The sequence below is a fragment of the Dromaius novaehollandiae genome, chromosome 12 (genome assembly GCF_036370855.1).
Source record: "Dromaius novaehollandiae isolate bDroNov1 chromosome 12, bDroNov1.hap1, whole genome shotgun sequence".
In the NCBI taxonomy this organism is placed as follows: domain Eukaryota; kingdom Metazoa; phylum Chordata; class Aves; order Casuariiformes; family Dromaiidae; genus Dromaius; species Dromaius novaehollandiae.
Window position 1 is genome coordinate 7,232,973 of NC_088109.1, and position 21,558 is coordinate 7,254,530.

Sequence of the window (21,558 nt, forward strand, 5' to 3'; positions counted from 1 at the left end):
AAGTGGATGAGAAAACAAAATGCAGCTCTAAAACAGGTTCTAAGATCATACTTAAACTTTGAAGAAGTTACAAAGATATCTTGATTTAAGTATTGGGGCCTAACGCTCCTGTGCTACGGGTCTGAAATGAGAACCTATAGTATATGAAGTAGGAGTATAGCATGGTTACAGGCTATTCAATTCATTTGTGACTGATAACAGCTTATTGCTAACACTTTCACTTAGTCATAGCATTTTTTAAAAAAAATCTTAATGGGGGAACACAAATTTCACAGCATTGTCATACTTCATAACATTCCTACAATGAAGTGCCTGTTACGTACAATTGTGATGCTTGTTAGAATTCTTCACTTTTTAGATGACTTTATAGTACTAAGCTGCCAGATATGAAAAGGTTGTAAATACTGCTACAGTACTCATGTGAAAATCAGGAAAATTTAAGAGAGAGTGAAAATATAAAAACATTGGCTGTCTTTGTAATATTTCCCCCCTTTCAGGAGGACTTCCATATCCGGCAACTGGAAGACCAACACAGGCTCTGCAATGCTGGAACAAATTGCTATGTCAGATAAGTAAGTCAAGTCTCATGTATCATATTGCTGATGTGCAATTCATGGTAAATGAATGTACCCTAGTTCATTTTGGGAAAAAAAATCTTTGAATTAGATGAAGGAAATGAGCCAAGAGTTTCCATGTGAAGTTGTCCCAGGGTTAAGTACCAAATTAAGTACCAGGCTTAGGTGCTTAAGTACACACTTGGGTTCCTAAATCCACCGTGCACCTAGAAGACCACTGGAATTCCTTCCAGAAAATCCCATTTTTCAGTTTCAACCTTCCAGTCATTTTCACTGGTTCATTTGCCTTCTTCTACCTAGTGATCTTCCTTTTTCCCCCATGCCACAGTGTTTTAAACTTTTCCTCGTCTGTATCTCTTGTAACCAAGCAATCTGGTCTTAACTTTGCCTATTTAAATCATATTTTTCTTTTCTACTTTCAGTCCAACTGAACTGCTGCTTTTCCATTTTTCAAACTTCCACTCAACTGAGTGAGTTTTTTTCCCCAAATGCTGGGATATACTGAGGCTTATTTTTCCAGCTCTGTACTTTGGCTTACTCTGCTTTTCTTTTTCTCTTCCGTCCTTAGACTGGATACTTTTCTGCAATCCAGTCAATTACATTCTCCTTGCAGTACCGTTTTTAAGCTCAAGTCTACAACAGCAGACTTCTTAATATTGGTCATTTGCTCCAAGTTTCTCCACAGTACCTAGCCCTCTTTTTCCTGCAAAAGAAAGGTGTGGCACTCTTTGATGGCTATGAATTTTCTGTTGTTCACCTTCTCCAAAGGTTTCTACTTGTGGGAACTGAACAAACTCTGTATAATAGAAGAGTCATTTAAAAGGTGTTTGAAGTTCAAAAAAACGTTTAAAGTTCAATAGTAGTCTTTTTCTGTTTTTTTTTTTTTAAGTCTAGAACCTACAACAGCTTGGTCCCTCTTACGAGCTAAGAGAGACACAGGACCTGAACCATTGCATACTCTAAAAAAGCTGAAAACAAATAAGAAGGGAATTAGAACTCCCTGCTGTCCAGCCCCAACCCCGTCTGTCTAGACTGTGTCCTCACTGATCTCCCCTTGGCGGATGGAGTGGAGCCACATTATTTTCTCATTCTCATTCCCCTCCCACCTTCCTTCAGAAGTGAGGTTATGCCTTCACTGAGAGGAGAAAAAAGGAGTATTTTTTAGTATGTATAATTATGGTCCATGAACTATTCCTCTGTAAAAACACAGGCACTTTAGTTTTGCCATAAGGAAAATGAAACAATATCAAGTATGGGCGATGAGTATAAAATGCTAACCTTGCCTAGCTGTGTTACTGTAAACGCTTTGTTTCTGCTTCCATTTTTGAATGTAAGATGATTAAAGCATAATAGATATTTTCCCATAAAAACACGCTAACCAACAAACCAAAACAAATCGTCTTTTATGCTGATGAAGACAAAAGCATTGAAAAGATGGATGTCTTTTCATAGCAAGAAGGGGTATGTATCATACGCCCATGTTTGTTGTTTGATTACACTCTGAAATGTGCACTGCGGAGCAAGAAAGAGAAGGGAAAAGTGAACATTTCTGAAGAAAGTTAAGTTTTAAAGGCATACCAAAAGCAATCAAATCCGGTGTGTGTGCATTTCAGCACGTTTATAATACATCTCATGATTTAAGAAAAATGTTTTGGAAGCTTAGCACTGCCAGAGTTGACAGCATTGACTGAACAGAAATCTTAGTCTAGAAATGCAAAAAGAAGAAGAATCTGGAGCGGTAAGGGACAATGACTAAGCAGAGAATAAGCACGTTTCAGTGATACATGTTCTTATTGACCCTCCGTTTCAGACAGGCACTGCTCCCCAGATAGGATCAGAAGACTATAGACCTATTCTAGTTGTGCACATCTCGCCCGGCACCCCGGATGTTCAGCGTCAGCCACCCACGGCACAGTACGGTGTTACCAGTTCTGAGGATGCTGCGCGCTGCATTGGCTCTGGGAGAATAAGCGCTGTGACCTCAGGTCACACCTACAGTGCAAGCCTTGAGTTTCAAACACAACAGGCTAGTCCAGCCAAAACCTCTCTTCCCAAATGTAACTGTCATTTTCAGCTCTGTGTTGGAAGAAGATAGACTATTAAAAGTGCTCTTCATTCCATCTGATTAATACTTCAGCATTTTAAAGATAACATCTTCAATTTTTCATATAAAGTTCAGATATTTACTACTAATGTTTTGCAGTCCTCGTGACTTGCTAAGATGCACCTTGGTATTTTATGCAAAAAAAAGTTGTTTGTAAGCAAGTGCAGGCAAGCAGTCCAATCAGTCGGTGCTTCTACAGATGCTGAAATTGTCAGGCATCCAAAAAAGCCTCTCTTTTTGGACAAAAAGTATTTTTCTCATAGGAAAAAAATTATTTTCTTTGCTAAAATGTTACCATCAGGATTTTTTCAAACAGTTGTATCAATTTCCATGGGTTCTGCTTTAAAGAAAAACTCTTCCACTGGGGCAGATTTGATGTAAGAAAAGCTACAGAACGTGAACTAATAAGTTTACTTGGAGAGGATGCTATTACTGAAGATATTTATATATAAGTAAGAGCTTTATTCCTCACAGTCCAGCCAGTAGTTTCCTTTGATCCTACAGTGAAGTCAAATGCTATGTTTATTACATCAGTTTTTTGCAATGGAAAATGCTATGATGTGGCAAATTTATCATCATGGTTCAAAAGCTGGATCAAGAAAGAGCAGGACAACACAGTCTGTAAAAGGCAATAGTTCTCATTTAAACTCAAATAGTGAGTGGAAAAAAAATTATGATAAATGACTGCTTTAAACTGACTTTTTTGAGGAAAATGACCTTCAATTGGTGATATCTGTGACAGCAGTGATATCTGGCTATATAACCTCTTTCAAGATCATGTCATCACTTACTGCTGCCTCGGCACAGCTATGCTATTAGTTAATGAAAGTTCTCAATGCTATTTTGTGTCTGTGAGCCAATGTTTGCCGTTGAGCAAACATATACAACTTACATCACCTCAGCGTGCTCTCAGTGAAGTATTATGGCTCCCTATTTATGTCACTAACAGTTCTGTACTTGATCACAGGAACTGCCTCACTCTTTTTCTAGTAAGTCCTGCTTCATTCCCGTGTCAGTCAGATAATCTCTCTATTCATAGGATGGATGAAGGTCTTAATGCAAGAAAAGTAAATCGCAATACTGCTTGTAGAAGGGGTAAAATGTCCATTCCTAAGTCCGTGTTTCTTACCATGAGTTTAGAAATGAAATGCAAGAGCTCATAAGTTCAATACTGTATGAGAGGCTATCCTTTTTGTAGGATTCGTAAACATTCTTCATAATTCTTTACAATTTCTGTTGAATTTTAGTGTAATTGTCTATAACCCGACGTGAAAAATATTATGCTTGGCTGCATGCTGCGCCACTTTTACATAAAAGTTTCATGCAGCTGTTTCTCTTGTATCATCTTGATGGTTCTTTTGTCTTACTTTTTCTTCTGCCTTGTTCAGTGATGTATTTATAAAGCAATCAGCACTACTCGGGATTCCTGCGTAGGCATTACTAAGCTTGCGTCAGTCATTTAAGACAGAGACTCTCATTCTAGTTTCCCTGATAAGAGAATAAAAAACCAGCCATAATTAAGTACTCTACTGAGCCTAGTAGGTAAGAGGACTGTCACACTTGGATTTGTGCACAGATACACAAGTCTGAATTTCACAGGAAATCAGAAGCCGTGTCACCTACTTTCTGAAACTCCTTGGCATCACTCAAGTCATAAAAATTGGTCAGATGATAAATCCTCCATCTGCGGAGTTCCCAAATAGTATTTAGCCCCAACTGTCAAGTTGTACTAGCATAACGGCAGTGGAAACACAGCATGGGATATGGCTATACACTGTTTATGTTCCAGCATATCTGATCTTCAGTTTTCTCACAGTTTAGAGCAGACACATGTTTGGACCAATATAAGCTGGGACTGAAGCCAGCATAACACCACGTCAGGATATGGAGCCACAGCTTTTATGGGCTCTACTGGGAAAAGCAGAATAGCTGGGCCAGTATCTCTAAGCTGCTATTCTGGGAAATGCAAATACTGTAAAACTGATGATACTGTGAAAATCCTGAATTTGAAGCAAGCATTGTATAAAATACATTATTAGGTTAAGCCAGTATAAAAACAAGAGACTGATGAGATACTCATGGAAAAAATTATTTTTATATAACAGGTACAAGCTTTGGGTTGACACCTGTTCTGAAATATTTGGTGGCTTGGACATCTGTGCTGTTAAAGCTGTACACGGAAAGGATGGAAAAGATTATATTTTTGAGGTAAGTAATACAACCCTTTTCAGTATATGCAAATACAAAACTTTTGTAATGGTTAGGCATTGGCTTGTTTGTGTTTCAGGAAAGGCAGTGTATTTTTAAGCAGTGTTTAAATCATAATACAAAAGCCACATGTCCAAGTTAGTGGCAACATTTGCTGGAAAATGTAACCATATCATATGGTAATGTGTTTTAGTGTCTGAGGAAATGTTCAGAGACTACAAAACAAAACCAAATGTAGATGTCATATTTTCCCAACCCTTATGATTTCTCTCCTGAGCAGGCTTACCAGTCTTTTCTGGAAGACTTATTGACAGCACTGTCTCAAGGGAACCCCAACAAAATTATACCTTTACATGGAAAGGGAAATTAAGAACGAAGAGGAAACAACTTTACTTTTTTCCAGCCTAAATGTGACCTTTAAGATCTGATTTCTCATGAACCATCAATCCAGAAGATGATGCTGTAGATCATTTGGAAAAGTTTAAGTTTGTTAATTATCTTAAGTTTACTATGAATAAATATAACTCTGTCTAGCCATAAAAAAAGGTATCATAACTTGCATATCACACAATTCAGGATTTCTTCAGCATCGTCCATATTCTTAGATTTTTATTCAGACAGTAAAGATTTCCAGAACCACCCCATTCCAAAATAGATTCATATTTGCTAAAGCAAAAGCAAGAGTATTTTTTCCAAACTATGGGAGTAATCTGGGATGCAGAAGGAGATTTTGGCTGGACCCTCTATAATTACGTGTATCCATTTATAACGTGTACATACATATGTATGTGTATCCATGTATAATGTAGAAGTGTACATTTTTGTTTTGTCACAATGTTAAACAGCTCTGCTTATTTTCCTCTTGTCTAGTTTTGCAAAGAAGCAGTGCAAATTTATTTATCACTATTGCAAGTGCTGAGATCTCCCAAATCAGTCAGTAGCAATTTAAAAGACTCAGCAGTTTGCAGAAATAAACTGTCAGCAAAACAATTAGCATTGATCACTAGCTTCTGAGATACTGAGGAAAATCTGAGGAAAACCTGTTTCCTTGTCTGCCTGGCCACATCAGAATTTATTGTATCTTAGTCTATCAGGATGAAAGAAGTATTTTATACTAAACTGCCTTTTTTTATTTCTTCATATACTTCAGGGCATGTCCCCAGAAGTTCCTATTAAATCTGTAATGCTTGTCCCAGTGAAATCTGAGATTTGAAAGAGTGGAAAAATATATTTTACTCTTTCTGAAAACAGGCCCCTCTGACTACTGATGAGACAATATAGAGGAAATTTCTGAACATAGTTTCTGTCATGTGTGTGATTTCACTGTTTGCCTGTAGCCACGGCTATTTCTCAGACATCTTCTGCTTCCTGTGAAGGTATTGGTGTCTGCTTACAGATAAGCTCCTCTTCAGCAATTGGTCTTTGGCAGCCTCACACGTCATTTGAAGCTTTGTAGGATGCTCTGCACATCCTATGGCCCCTAAATGTCTCAGAGGATGAGTCTCTGTCTCAGAAAGATTCTCAGTATTTCTGCATGCACCGATTTACTTGAATTCATCACATTTGAGATAGTTCATGCTGATTTGGCTGGCTTTAAACCAATAAATTTTGAGCATAGAGTTTTAATTATAAAATAAAGAAAGCTAAATCATTTTAAGACATAAGATCATGCTAGTAGTTAAAAACCAAAAGAGTGTATGCAGAAATATAAAACTAGACTAGTACTGCATTTAACAACTATATTCCTGGACCTGCAGGTTTGAGACATAAATCAATGTTATCTCTTATAGACTGTAGCTAAAACTAGTCTGAAGAATGATTGGCATCAACCCACTCTACATAGCTGCTCCAACTAATCTCTTTTATTCCCTACTGTCCTACCATGCGGCTGTTTCTGCACAAATGTAATTGAACTTTTTCTGCTTCCAGTGGAAATGAAGGATGTCTCCTCTGTTTTAACATTTGACTTTTCTGTTGCATTCCTCAGTTAGCAAATTCCTGTCAGACTAAATGGACTTCGCTTTCATTCACTGAACTTCTTGATTGTTTCAACATTTTTGAAATTGAATGATACAGTATCCTGCAAGTCATGTATCCTGAGAAATAATATTCATACGTAGATGTTTTTTGAAAGAGACTACACATAACACATTAAAGATGCAGGTGACAGATTAGGTACTAAACTGTTTTCTCCAGTTTGCCTCTTCTCTACTTACTGTCAAGCTTTAATATCTGACTCACTCCATGAACATACTGAACAATTTTTCAGATTCGTGAGCAAAGCCAGCAAGCATCATCAGCTTCCACTTAAGTCAGTGTATACACATAAACTTTTTACATCAGGTTTGGGTACTATTTGGTAGAAGGACAAGGGGGAACAGTTTTTCAATATAAAATTGCTAGTGGAAATTATATAATGGAGAGAGTACCTCAGTTCCTGCTTCTGAACAAATGCCCTGATTTTCCATGCCAGATACATTCATACTTTCAGAAAAACAGAATTTTGGGAACTACAGGATACATCAGGAACTGGCTTTACAGAGCATTTTCAGTACTGTGCATAATAGATGTTGCAATGAAAAGAGTGGATAGAAGCATGATAATTCTTGCTGTTCTACAGAATCAGCTGAATTGTTTGGAAGATTGTAATGCTCATCAGCAAGGATATTTAGAATCTGCATAACCCATTGAAATGTAGAATTGTTTGCAGAATTCACATCCACCAGAACATCTGTAAACTTACTATCAGTTGATGCTAAAAAGCCAGCTTCCATCAACAGTTATCACAGTATAATTCCAACAGTTACCACACTATAATTCCATGATACAATAAAAGAGCAGAAGACTGTCTGTACCCGTAAAGGACAAATTCTGTCTTTTGTGTAATTTCAACACAAGAAAATAATGGTCTCATTAAAACTAGCACATATACATGCTGCAATCAAGAACAAGGAGTCTGGGTAGGAGAATCTGTAAATACTGGGTTTATACTTCCATTGCAGTCCCATACTGAAATCCATGCTCTCATGTTTTCATGGTGACTGCTACGCCTATTATGAAACTAAAGCTTTCTGTATTACTGTCACTTTCATTCTGCAGATATGATCTGGCAAGAAACATATGAACTTCCTAATTTATGAAGTAACATATATTGATATGATCTTCCCGATTTTTAATTTGGGACATTCAACCACTGTCACCACCAGTAGGAAAGCATGCATATATTTCAGTCAGCTTAGAAGAGCGAACCTGAATTAGGATAGAATTCTACTGAATTATCCTTCAGTTCATCATTCTAGGCAGAGACTAACTTCAGTGGGATCTTCTGCAATAAAGTTGGGAGAATTGCATTTCACAGGAGTGAGTCTTTCATACATGCTTATGTTCTGACAAAGGTATTCAACAAGAACTTTAGGACATGTATAATCCAAGACAGTAGTTTTAAAATACCTAAAGTGCTTAAGTATTACATGTAATACCACTTCCACTGACAAAAATCCTTTCTAAACTAATATTAAAATGTGTAACATTTAAATGTCTTTCTATATGACTGTTTCTCGAAGGTTATTAATGAATTTCATATTTTCCTTTCCTTTCCTTTTGTATCCAATATCAATAATTTTATTATTTTAGTAATGCAGCTGTTCTACTGCTTTGTGATGGTCATTCTGTCATTCCTTGTTTTAACATTCAGCTTTCTTTCCCTGCCCCAAAATGTGGAGCAACAAATTGTACTAGTGTCTGATATTACAGAATCAGTACAGCATTGCGTCTCATGAATCTAATGTTCTAGCTGTATTTCTTAAAAAAAAACATTTTAAAGTGTTTCTTTATCTATGATCTAATATGGTACACTTACGTTGCAGGTAATAATGTGTTGCTTCTTAATGTTAGATCATGAATGTTGGGTCATCATGCCCTACTCTTCAATATGGTAGACATTTTTTTCTATTTTAGATTTACTAAATTTTAGTTTTATTTAAGAATTTCTCTTCTATATACATTTGATTCAAATAGTAAGAATGTTTACATGACTTACTCTATTTTAAAGCCATATGACCATTCAAGTTACAAAAAATGTGTTTGCTGTTTAAGTGGAGACATGCCTGATCAGAAATAATATGTAAGGATTAGACAACTAAACTGAAATAAAAAATTGAAGGATGTTTAGTAATACTGAAGTATAGTTCTAGACACTTACTTTCTGCATACATAAACCTTCTTATGAAATAGAGAAATACACGATCCTTATCACTATTGGCTTCTTGTAAATGTCTCCGTAGCAGGATGTGCATGTTCCCTTGACCACGTAGTTCTCAGTGTAATAACAAATACCAAGAAATTGCAGTGTAAGTACAACTTCTCACATTGTATAGATTTGGGTGCCAGCCATCTGCTCTCCAGTGCTCCGATCAGTATCTTCTTACTTCTCCAGCCACCCTACAGACTTTTAGTCATTTGAATGAGCTGAGGCCAATACTACTGTTAATTTCCAAACTTTATAAAAAGGATACATTTTCAGTGTACCATCCATCTTTTCTTTCCTGCCACTGAAGGAGAAGGACGTTATTTTAATATACTTGGACCACCTGGCTGATAATAACAGTTCTCTGGTTGCTCTCAGGCAAAACCATTCTCAGCTGCCTCGGTACTGTGCAGTGTTCCTTCTCGTTCTCCACAGAATAGACAGATTGATTGTTTTGCAGATATTTCAAGTGAATCAACTCTGCATCTAAGAAAGCAAAACATACGGCTGTAAACAGTACTGCACTGGGAGTTGTGAAGGATGTCCATGCCCATTTGTGCCTTTGTGTTATGCAGCTGAGGGATATCTTATGCATCCACAGGAAAAAAATCCAGACCAATTTATCTGAAGACAGGACGGACAAAATATTGAAGTCATAATACTACTCAAATACAATACAGCCTCTGCTTTTCTGTGAAACGTTGTTAAAAGCTCTCTAGAGTTGTCTTATATGGTGGCTGTAAGAAGTACCTTTGCCTTTTAAAAGAGAAAGGTTCCCTAGAAGAACATTGTGATTCTTTGTTTTGTTTTTGTCCTTTATTTTTGCTAAAGAACAAGTTTATCATTACACTCTGGGTCCTTTCAGCTGCCATTTCTAATACGTCCCACCTGTGTTTTGAAACAGAAGGATACTTTGTACAGGGAATACTTGGGATAGCTAGCCACTTACTCTGACCAGAATACTTCACCTTAGACCTAGCATCTAGAAATGTGTTAAGGCCAAAGGAAGTATTGGCAGATTTACTTCCATACTCAAAAGGACTATCTCCAAAATCCTACTAGAGAGATACGAACTAATTAAAGAATCACTTAGCTAAAAGAAAGCATTGTCAGGCTGATCAGGAGGAAGGCTAAGTGATTTTTCTGTGGAGCAATCTTAGCTCTTCTTTTAGTTTCTATTCTGTTCACCTCAGTTTGAAAACTGAGCTGCCAGGCATTCTTATGCCAGAGACAAGCTGTAGAAATAAGAATTTTATGAACACATCATTTCAACATACAGCTTTTGAACTGTCTCACCAGTTCTTGATAATAAAACATCAAATTAATGTCCCTTTAACTTCTTGGATAGAAGAACTTTAATCTTTCACTTTTTAAATTAATAATTCTGTAGTTGTAATACTAGAAGGAGTAGATACTTCACTTGAGCATTGTTTCATGTTTCCAACTCCATTGTTGAGTATTACCTGTCATGATTCATTTTTGGAAAACAAGACCTCAGGGGGAACTAAACAAAAGCTCGTATCATGACAGTTAAGAGAAAATAAATATAGGAGAATCCTTTAAAACGCCCTCACAGGCAGTTGCCCAACTTCTGTTCAAAATTGAATGGCTGGGTGGCTGCTGCAGGTGTCTTACTTCTGCTTGCTTATTTTTACCCTAAGCCGTATTAAAATCAGCTTCCAAGTGGTTTATAACCTAGAGAGATGCAAACCCTTTGGGTTGCTTATTTTCAGCCACTGCAAGGCAATAAGAAACTATGAAACAGAATGAGATATTTTTTGTAAGTCACCATTTCTGAAGGTGCTGCAGTCTATCCAAGTACTAGAAGATATACTGCCAACTTCAGAGTGTAGCAACTGTACGTGGTCTAATGATACATCATGAGCACTAAGTATGCTGTCTTTTACCAACTTCTATATTCCTATACTCTGTGTCCTGAATAATACTGGCTAGACTACATGAAGGAATACATCGGAAGGGAGCAAAGGTAGAAGAAACCTATAGTTTCTGCAGTTTCTTTGCACAGTTCTAAAGCTGTGCTTTCTATGAAAATGCTAGATATACCATTCAGTTTACAATTCAGGTGGAGCTAAATCACGGACAGCTGCACAAGTTTAATGAACATGTTGCGGCACAAGCCTGTACTTCCATGTTCACAGAAGCTAAGCTTGCTTACTCTTCTGTCTTAATCATTTGCAGTTCCAAAGTTCAGCATCAGCTGAACTGGACAAAATAAGACATGTTCAAAATATTTGATAGTATAAAGGATATTATCATTTGTGCATCACAAATCATAGGCAAATTTAGGTTGGGAAAGACCTCTGGAGTTCCCCTACTCCAACCTCCTGCTCAACGTGTGGTTAACTTCAAACCATATACGGACCATATCCATAAAGAAAGCAAGAATTACTTTGTAAAGAGAGAGAAGTTTTGTTTCTTACCATGTCTGCCAGTATGGCAGATACAAATCTGCTATGAAAAGCAGATTTAAAAAGCTATCTAGAAACATAACCGTATCTTTAAATCAGGCAATTTGGCACATAAATATGTGCACTCATGGCAAATAATAATGGCCATAATTTTTTGACATATCTAATTGGCATTCTGCCCATTATAGAATATCTTCAGGTCACACCTAGCATAGTAAAGGAACTAAATCCAGCTGTAATAGTTGATAAAGTCCTTTTGCAACTCAGAATCTCTAATAATTTCTGATCTGATACTGTAAGGAGTTTTGAACATTTAGGAATCTAAAGTTACTCTTTTGGTGATTAAGCTGTAACTAAGATCTCATCTGTCTGCAAATATTCACATTTGCAAAACAAGGAAAGCATCACTAAATTTTCTGTCTAGGAATTAATATAACCTAGAAGAAATCTTCTATTTTAGAAATGCCTAGCTACCAAGATACAATTCTAGAAAATCATCCTTTTTAATTAAGATTTTTTACAAGAGGTTCTAGTGCATTAGGGCTGAATTCATTAATACATTCCTTTGTATGTTGACTTCATGTGATAGAATAAATTGAATTTATTCAAGGAACTCTTTTTTTTTTTTTTTTTTTTTTATTTTGGAAGTAACAGATTTATTCCACTGAAATTTTGCAGACATCATTCAAGAAGTACTGAAATTAACAGTTCTCTTAGATAGAAAAGTAAGTGAAGTGCATCTAGTGACAGAAGAATTAGTAATGAAATAGAGAGATTTATATCTATAGGTCCTTGTTTTGATTTGAATAGAGCGATAGTTATGACTGACTGATGTGAATAATATTCTGGTTTGCATCCTAAAGAAGAATTATTCCCTAATATTTTAAGTGTATGTTTAGCAGATCTATTGTCAAAATCCCTGAAACTTTTTATAAGTTGATATTATCAATATCACTTGTTATATATGACTTTCTTAATGAGTTATTTTGTCCATAATGAGCCATACTGAATTAATAGGGGAATGAATGCCGGTAAAATTCATTGTGACTTTAATTGTTATTATATAGATTAAACCAATCCGTTTCACATGTTCTCTTCAAAATGCTTCAAGTTTTCTCAGATGTATTAATTGCATTTTTTATGCATCTACACATTTTTTAATCTACCAAGTTTGCATGAGTACCCACAATTCAAATTCAGCCTCATCAATTGATTTTGATCAGACATCAAAATTATCTGCTTAGTTTATTTTCCCTCCAGGCTGAAATGTGACCATATGAATTTGACTGCATTGGAACCTCGATCTAGGGAAGTTTGATTCACTTTCTCAGCTCTTCTTTTGCACCTCCTTTTTCAACAAATGTTGTTATTCACCCACTGAAAGAGAGACTGTAAAATTTCCTAGCGGTCACCACCGATTTTCTCCAGTATTATGCCTTGCCAGCTTCTCAGGTGTGGTTGCATTTACAATTACAAATTATTCCTGCACTCACTATAGGGACCTTAGGGAAAGCCCTGTGCTTACTTCTTATCCAGTCACTGTCTTTCTTCTCAGAGACTGCTCTACGTGCCCTTCAGTTCCACTGAATCTAAAATGGCCTCCTCAAACTATTAGTTTTGCTTAATGTCAGTTACCTTCCCCAGAATTAGAACTTACATATTAAAATCTGTATTAGCCTCTGCCTTTGCAGTCATGATTTCCCCTAGAATTGCACACATTTGGATCCCCAGAGACACCACAGAAAAATAACAAATTTATAACAGCAACAACACAATCCAGCTTCCCTTATCCACAGACCAATCAAAGTAAATTATTTCTGTCAGTCCTCGGACTCTCAAGCATGGACCTTCCTTCAAAGTAAATTCCCCTGATTCTCAGTGAAATTCTTTCCTCTTCCCTCTGCACTTACCAATTTTCTTACCTTCTTGTGCATTTCACAGGTTTTTTTCCTTATGAAATCCATATATAATTGTCCTGTCAGGCTCCCTGAGCACTTCTGACTCACAAGCCCTCTATCCATCCCTGGTCCTTCTGATGGCCCTTGGACTCAGCATCCCAACACACCTTCTTCTTCCATTGTCTTACACAGAGTTCCTCTCCCTTGCCCTTCCTTTAATCTCCACTACCCCTTCTTTCGCAGCACCATTTAGACTGGGTCTTCATAAAGCTGTAGGCAAGAGATCTCTCATAATCCTTTGGTGGTAAACATATTCTGTAATGGATAAGTGTGTCCAGATGATGGCAGTCGGAGTAGTTCCTCCTTCAAACAGCAGAAGATCCGTTTGCAATTACTAATCTCTTATAATTGCGCTAGCTCCTGTACTAATCCCATCCCATTCCCCTTGATGTTCGTCAGAGTTAAATAAATAGTATTTCTCTTCTCTTTCTTACCAGTCTCAGTCTTGCAGCCCCAAACTCAATTACTTGCCTCATCCACGCTAGCAACAGAGGGCACAGACTAATTCATTGAAAGGTCATATTACTGAAAGGTCAGTGTTTTATTTTATCACAGTATCATGTTGACTTAAACATGCTGCTGTAGTTTCTGTTACTACTGCTAATATAGTCATTCAGTCTATTATAATTTAAAAAAGAGATGTGTTAAGTGCATTTCAGAATTTAGTTTCCGTGTTATAAGAGAAATTCATCTTACAGAATTCGTTCCTGAAATGCATATAAACTAAAGGTAGAACTGATACAAATTAAGTGACTGTCATTTATAGTGACCCATGTTTTTGCTGACATGAGCAAAAGTAACACATTACACTTTGTAGATTACAGATGTCTTTTTTGTGTGGAATATTCTTAGTGGGAAACTCTCCTATTTTAAATAACTAAACTAGGCACTGAAAAAAGACCTGACTCTGTGTTGAAATGATATTTAACTAGTACAGGCTGCAAATAGACTGCTTATAAACAGGATGCTTTGGGTATGCTTAAACTTTGCCAAGCCCTCTAAAGTGGGGAAAGTGTCAGCATGACCTTCCTGTTACTTATTCGCAGGTTTTAAAAATTTTATTAGCATTCCCCAAAATATTATTTAATTCTTAAGATACACTTATATAAAGCATTAATGAATTCTGATAAGTCTCATTAATTATTTTACTAGAAAGGAAAATTGACTGCGTTCTCTTAAAGAAAAAAGAACAATTGCAACAAAACCCAACCCTTTAAAGGATTCTCACTCCTTGATCTTAGCTTCTTAGCCAAAGAATAGCAGAACTGCTCTCTCAATAAAGTTAACTTCTAGCCTTGAAGGCGGCAGCAGCAGCAGCAACACAGAGAAGGAAACCAAGCCTGCTCGTAGCAGCCCCATGCTGTGCTGGGTGTAAATGCTGTGTTCTGGACGCTCAGGCCAATGCATGTGAGGGAGTCCCTTCAGCCTCCTGCCACCTATGACTTCTTCCCACCCGCATTGCCACTCAAGTCCAATGAATTATTAAACTGAACACTGTGCCTTGCAATTGAACCACTTTTAAGCCTCACTATTTTTTTACTCACTCTGGTGTTTAGCAACATTTCCTCTGGGAAAAAGTATTCTTGATAAACTGATGGCTTGATTTCTCTTTTTACCAGCTTGGTAAACTTCAGTAAAGCACAAGAACACATTATAGCTCATCAACTCTCCCATCTTGGCATATAACTAAGTACTTGTTCAGTTTAAGGTTCAGCACACCTCTGACCAACAATATTTGTTCAAGTATGGCAGCCAACAAAAGGCTTTTTAAAAACATCAAAACCTTTCCAAGTGAGAAAAGGTTGTCAAGGGCAAGTGGCTATGTTTTCTTGTGTCATATGTGTTTCAGTCTGCCTCAATATGTGAACATGGCAGTTATGCTTGAAAATATTACCTTCAGCTTTGAAGAAATATAAGGTTTGTTTCAAAGTATACCTGAGGGCACTCAACAGAGGCTCCTCTGGGTCTGAGGAAAAACCTGCCAGAAGATTTTCAAAGAGTAAGCCCTTCAATTTAAAATCCAAGTCAGCTAAGCATTACTGAACGCCAGGACCATGAGCCAGTGCTGGCCAATTCGACGCATGTCTGCCGAGCGTTCAGTCAAGCCCAGCAGGGCATATTCACTAATTAAGCACCCTGGGCCACTGCCAGTGAGTCTGAAAGCTTCACAGATTGTCAGTACTTTAGCAATTTAAGTTGTGGTAGTGAGCTCCAGGTCATTTACTGAAACTAGCACACTTCTGCCTAGGACATGACCACTACAAAAGGATGGTAAAACGCCATAAAGATGCCTTTGTTGAAACCTTGACAAAAGTTTACTCTTTTTGGAGGTATCCTAATTTGCACTCACGTTTTTACGACGCATGGGGTGACAATTTGAGGAACCTTCCAAATTGCACTGATTTACTCTTTCCCTGATTCTGGCAGCTGTGTCACAAAACATGAGGAGCAGTATTTTCAGAAATAACTGTCACTAATGCCTACCTTTAGGGAGTCACATTTTTGGACCACAGAGATCACTCCCTCTCTGCAAATCAGTAATAGGCAGCCAAACATCCAACGTCCATCGCATGGACAGCAAGACATTCTAACATTCAGTCATCATTAGTGCTTTAAAATCTTAGCCAAAGTATCTGGCTTATGTGGTTGACTCCTCCATCCAGGAATTACAAAGATTCCTTCTTCCAAGGAAAGTTTCATAATAAAATGAAGTCAATCTTTAGGTGTTACAATGATTTTAACAAATGGCAACCACCAAGCTGAAATTAATATTAAAGTAAATCTGCAATAATTTTGTATTTCAACAGCCACACAGCCAGCAAGACTACACTTTACTCCTTCAGAAATAATAAATCACTACTGTGTAACATGGAAGATTGCATTCCAGTGTTAACATGAACATGCATGTTCTTTTAGATCCAAATCTCTCTTTAAATACCCAGTTTGATTGACTATTCCTAGAAGCATCTGAATATGTAAAAGAAGGAAAGTAAAAATGCACTCTTGTCTGTAAAGGAGATAAAGTGCCCTGCACATATTTAAAGTGGGCTGATGGATGAAGAAGAGCTCTGTTGTCCCTACTATAGCCTCTTCCATCTCAGGAAGGTTCCATGCAATGCAGATGCACTTGCTTTATGCTCTTCAGCCTGATCTCTGTGTCACCCCCTATAGATAACAACATTCTTCTACCTTGTAAATATTTGCAGAATCAGGCCTTATCACAGAATTTCAGTATCTTCCCTTCAACCCCACAAAATGGGTGACTGACAAAAATGGCTCAAGGCAACAACCTGCAGCAGAATGCCCACTCCGCATACACCTGAGGAGGTGCAAATCAGCTTCCCTAGCCAAAATAGCTCTGCCTCCTGCTAGCAGAACTCTTTCTAGTCCTTTCCCTGGAGACTGGATAGGAGCAGGGGAAGTGTAAGGTGTTTTTCCAGCCATTAGCACCCATAACTCCCTGTGGTAGCAAGAGCCCACTGGCACTCTTTTGACTCTGTTGGACCTTTTCAGTCTTCTTCCTTTTACCTAAAATAAGAGAAAGAACCCCAGAAGCCAAAGAGGTGCAGGAAGGTTAACTACTGGAAGGCCATGGCTGAATGGGTGGGGAGTTGATTCATTGTGAGGGTGAGGAAGAGGGTAGTTCTAAGAGGAGGAATAGCTGAGGGTTAGGAGACAATTTTCTGAAACATAAATGATTCTTCTAAGATGGAATCTTTCCATCTGAAACACTAAAACTTTAGTTCTGAACTAAAACACCCCCTCAAAACTCACTGATCGTTCTCCGGTCGTGCAAAACCTATGAGGACCCCACTGATCCCTTACTTAAGGATTGTTTTGCTCTTTGTCCACCACGACCCTTTATGTTACCAGCAGAGCTTATTATGGCCTCTGCTGCATGATTTGCAAACACTAGTGACACATCTTGCATGAGATTTGGCAGCTGGGCAGCTTTTCACAGACTGAAAATGAGATGGATACAATTAAGTTTTTACAAAGAATAGAACTGGATCAGATATAATGAATTCCATACATTGTATTACTGCTAATGTAATCTAAGCTTTATCCCAGACAGCTTCCTATTAATTATTAATACTATTGTTTGTATTGTAGACCCCAGTCATTTCTTATCCGTACCTATGAGAAACATGAGAATGCAGGGCTGCAGGTGACATGCCTCCACCTCCTTCTGAATAGCACTTAAACAAATTGTAAAACCATGGCAGTTTCTCAGAAGTGAATTAAACCCTTTTTTATTGCTGAAATAAGATGTCCAGTACCACTGTCAGTAGAAGTTGGGTTTATTTAGTTATTCTTTTCTTTATCTCTCCCTGAATCAAACACAGATGCACCAAAAATAGGGATATTTGTAGAAATAACAAATACTTAAAACACACTGAACCGAAGTGAACTGAATTCAGTATGATTTTTTACCCATCTGAAAAGTTGAATGAAGTAATTGCTGAACAATATTAACCTATCACATTCAGAATGGAAATACATACATTTTTATTTGCCTGTGTGACATTCTGCTTTTTTTGTAGAAATTGTTACTCTTTTTTTGTAGAAAGTCTTAGTCTTTCTTTCAACTGCACTGCAGCCTCACAGTTTTTCGTAAAAGCCTGTCAATAATAACAAGCACATATGGTCTCATTTCAACTTTTTCATTAGTCCCTAAGGATCCATCTTTCCCTTAGCAGAAATCCAACAAACAGCTACAAAGCTAAAATTTTAGTTGGCATTTCCATGGGCTAATTCAGCCGAGGAACATGGTATGAGCCACAAATCACATAAGAGAACAGGCCTTCCAAAATGTAGTTTGGACCATAGTGCAGGCAATTACTTCAGGTTTTTGGCAGTCCACAGGGTAGCCTAAGAAACCTTCATTTTGCCTATCTGCTACAGCTATGTGCTTCCCATATAAATCATGTTCCCCACAGATTGCCCAAATATCATACTGAACCTGTGTAATGCTTTAAGATTGGAAAGGATGACCCTGTAAAGCTGCTATTCTCTTGCTCTGATGACCCATATCCTACACTCAGGCTTTTTCTCTGACATAATAGATACCATTTTTAAGATCTCACTTGTCTTTTGTAAAAAGAGAATAAAATAGATGACCTGACATTCTACTCAGATACGGAATTAGTTTACTTTGGTGCCATCTCAATAGCTGATGTATTGTTTTATTTTCACAGGTCATGGACTGTGCAATGCCTCTGATTGGTGAGCATCAGACTGAAGACAGGCAACATATAACCGAACTAGTCATAAGCAAAATGAACCAAATGTTGTCCAAAACTCCTATACCATCTCCTCAGAGACCCACCGCCACTCAGCAGCCTCAGGTAGGAAACCTCTGTTTTTAAAATAGAGCATCTTATTCTATAATTTTAAGCTCAAAATTTTCCTCAAAGAGCTTGGCTGGAGAAGTACACACACTCATACCATAAACTGCCAGGCTGCAAGAACCTATCAGCATGTTATAGAGATTTGTCATGTTTAAGTGAGATTATCTCCAGAGATAATTAAGCAGTGCAGGTAATATGTTTTGTTAATGTGGTTCTACACATAAATTAATAACTGGATTCAGTGAATTACCAGGCTTTGTATTGTTTCCTTCCAGTCACATCTGCTTAAAATATCATGGAAGTTTAAATACCATGGAAATAATAAGAAGTGCTGTTGTAGACACTCTTTGCCCTGAGTATGTCAGTAAAAATGCTAAGACAGTAGGTGTTGTTCTTATGCATTTGTGAGAAGTAAATTACATGATAATCTTTCTCATGTGTTGCAATTCAGAAAAATGCCTTTCAAACCTAGGAAACACTTGAAATATGTTTCGCATGCTAGAAAACTTGTGTCAAAGGTTGCAAACAGATGGAGTTGCACTTATTTTATTTTACATGGTCTGACGGTTTAAGTATGGGGTCCATAGAATTCTGTCCCAGTCCTTGCTACCAGCTTGCTTTCCAACTTTGGAAATCACCTTTGTGTTTCCATTTCTGTGCTTATAACATGTGAAGTTTATTTTATTGACCCTTTAAATAACTTCTGAGAATCTGGTGTATTTGTACAAGGTTCTAAGAACACAAAAGTGCTACATAAATAAATGCTTAAATAGCATCTTTTATGGGTTTATAGGTTAGGAAGCAGGTCTGATCACAGCAGCATAATCAGCTACAACTTCCACGTACTTCTTTTAATACACTGAAGGAATAAACCATAACAATACATTCTGAGAGTAAACCATTAAGAGCTGTATTGTTGATCTCTACCAGCGCAGCTCCATGGTGATCAGTTAAGCCACAGAATAAGCCAAACTGTAGGACAGGAATTACCAAGCCTAAGTCAAGAATCTATTTTTGGTCTGAGTAGGCTTCACACCAGGTAAACAATTTGAAAACAACTTTGTGGCATACCTCAGGCAGACTAGTTCTTGAGGGAGAATGACTAATTTGTTCTTCAAATATATCATCATGCTTTAAGTTATAAAAATACACCATCCCACATGAAGAAGTGGTGTGGCTTCTATTTATATTACAGCCACTTGAAACTAAGCACAAAATTGCTTCAAACACGTAACCACATACAATGGAGAAGTTTCCATCTAACGTAACTGAAGTCCATTGTAAAGGGCACCTAAAAAGAGGGATATGGAGGGGAAGAAATAAATCACTGTATGCCAAAATATATTTTCTTTTAGGTCTAGTAAATTAGCCATATCTTAAAATGAAGTAAAGAGCCAATTATAGAGTTGCCCAGAACATACAAATCAACATAAATCAAAACTTGCAACAAGAATGGACAGATTCTCAGTCAATCAGAACCTTTAGTATTTCACATTCTGGGGAAAAAAAATGTGAAGTTCTGAGTAGGCATGCTTCCCTGGATTTCAAAGAAGGCAAAAGCAGAGGAATATTGATGATGCTGCCGTCATCCAGGCAAAGGTTATCTGTTGTATGTGAATTGGGTATTTACTCATTTCCAAAGGAAACTGCATATGTGAGAATGAAATTAGAACACAAAAGCAACCTTTTAAGAAAATTTTAAGAGAATTCATAAATTCCTCAGTCATTGCTGGAACCCGCCATGTGCACATCCTTCCTAAGAAAAAAAGCTGTGGATGAACCAAAAGATAATATTTGCTGTCTAGCTGCTGAACTTCCATTAGTCTTCTGTTAGCTTAGTTTATGTTACCGAAGGATTCAGCCTTTGCAAGCAGCAACAGGATGTTGCCTTTTCCTTTTCCTTATCCCATTTGTTATTTATTACGGATTGCAGTCAATCAGAGGATGCCTTCAGAATATCTGCAGTATTTGTTGGGAGGTTCTCCTCTCAGTTAAGCAGATTCTGCTTCCTTAAAATTTGCCTTGTCATATTATCCATCAGTTTAGGACAGACAAAGGGGATCTGAATTTCTTCAGAACATACCATTTGTAAATACCCATTAGTCTAGTCAAACTTAAGGGAAGATCATTAAACAGATATAGAGTATTTAAAATACATACCACCCCTTGTGCAGCTCATTTTTGTTTATCCAAGAATAAAATCAGTCTGTTAAAACAAGCTGTCTCTGACATCTTTGAACAGTTTTCTTCTTTTTTAATCTGAGAAATTATTTCCTAATCTTGAGAAATATAGCCCATTCATTTGCAGGGCAGGGGATAGATGGATACTGCATATTTCTGCAGATCCTGTAAAACCCAAGGCCAGTAATGTATCCAAATTAAAGTATGTGCGTTTCTATCTGTGTTCTTAGAGACCAAAGTATTATAAACATCAAAGAGTAATTTGTGCATTTTGCTACTTCTGCTTTTAAATGAACAGTTTACAGTCAGTAGTACTGCTATACATGTGCCGAGTTTTGAATTCCCTTATTATCTGCATGTTTGTTTTAATTATTTATAGCGTACCCCTACTGTGACATTGGGTGCCTCATACATAAAAGAAAACTTCAGTTTATAAATGCCTTCAGTGGGCAGTACTGCTAACCCTCTTCCAATTAACTAGCCATCCATCAAAAAAAAAATCAAAG

At 37.3% G+C, this 21,558-nt stretch overlaps 1 protein-coding gene and 1 long non-coding RNA gene across 2 annotated transcripts in view; one reads left to right on the forward strand and one right to left on the reverse strand.

The window, feature by feature from the left end:
* The window catches only part of SYN2 (synapsin II), a 202,437-nt gene that overhangs the window by 159,960 nt on the left and 20,919 nt on the right, over positions 1 to 21,558 (forward strand). The window contains exons 8-10 of the mRNA XM_064518835.1: positions 498 to 572; positions 4,785 to 4,887; positions 18,719 to 18,868. Of these exons, the coding sequence (XP_064374905.1) occupies positions 498 to 572; positions 4,785 to 4,887; positions 18,719 to 18,868 (328 nt within the window). The remainder of the gene's footprint in view (positions 1 to 497; positions 573 to 4,784; positions 4,888 to 18,718; positions 18,869 to 21,558) is intronic.
* Positions 1 to 21,558, reverse strand: part of LOC135329677 (uncharacterized) — an 82,984-nt gene that overhangs the window by 10,519 nt on the left and 50,907 nt on the right. The window lies entirely within an intron of this gene.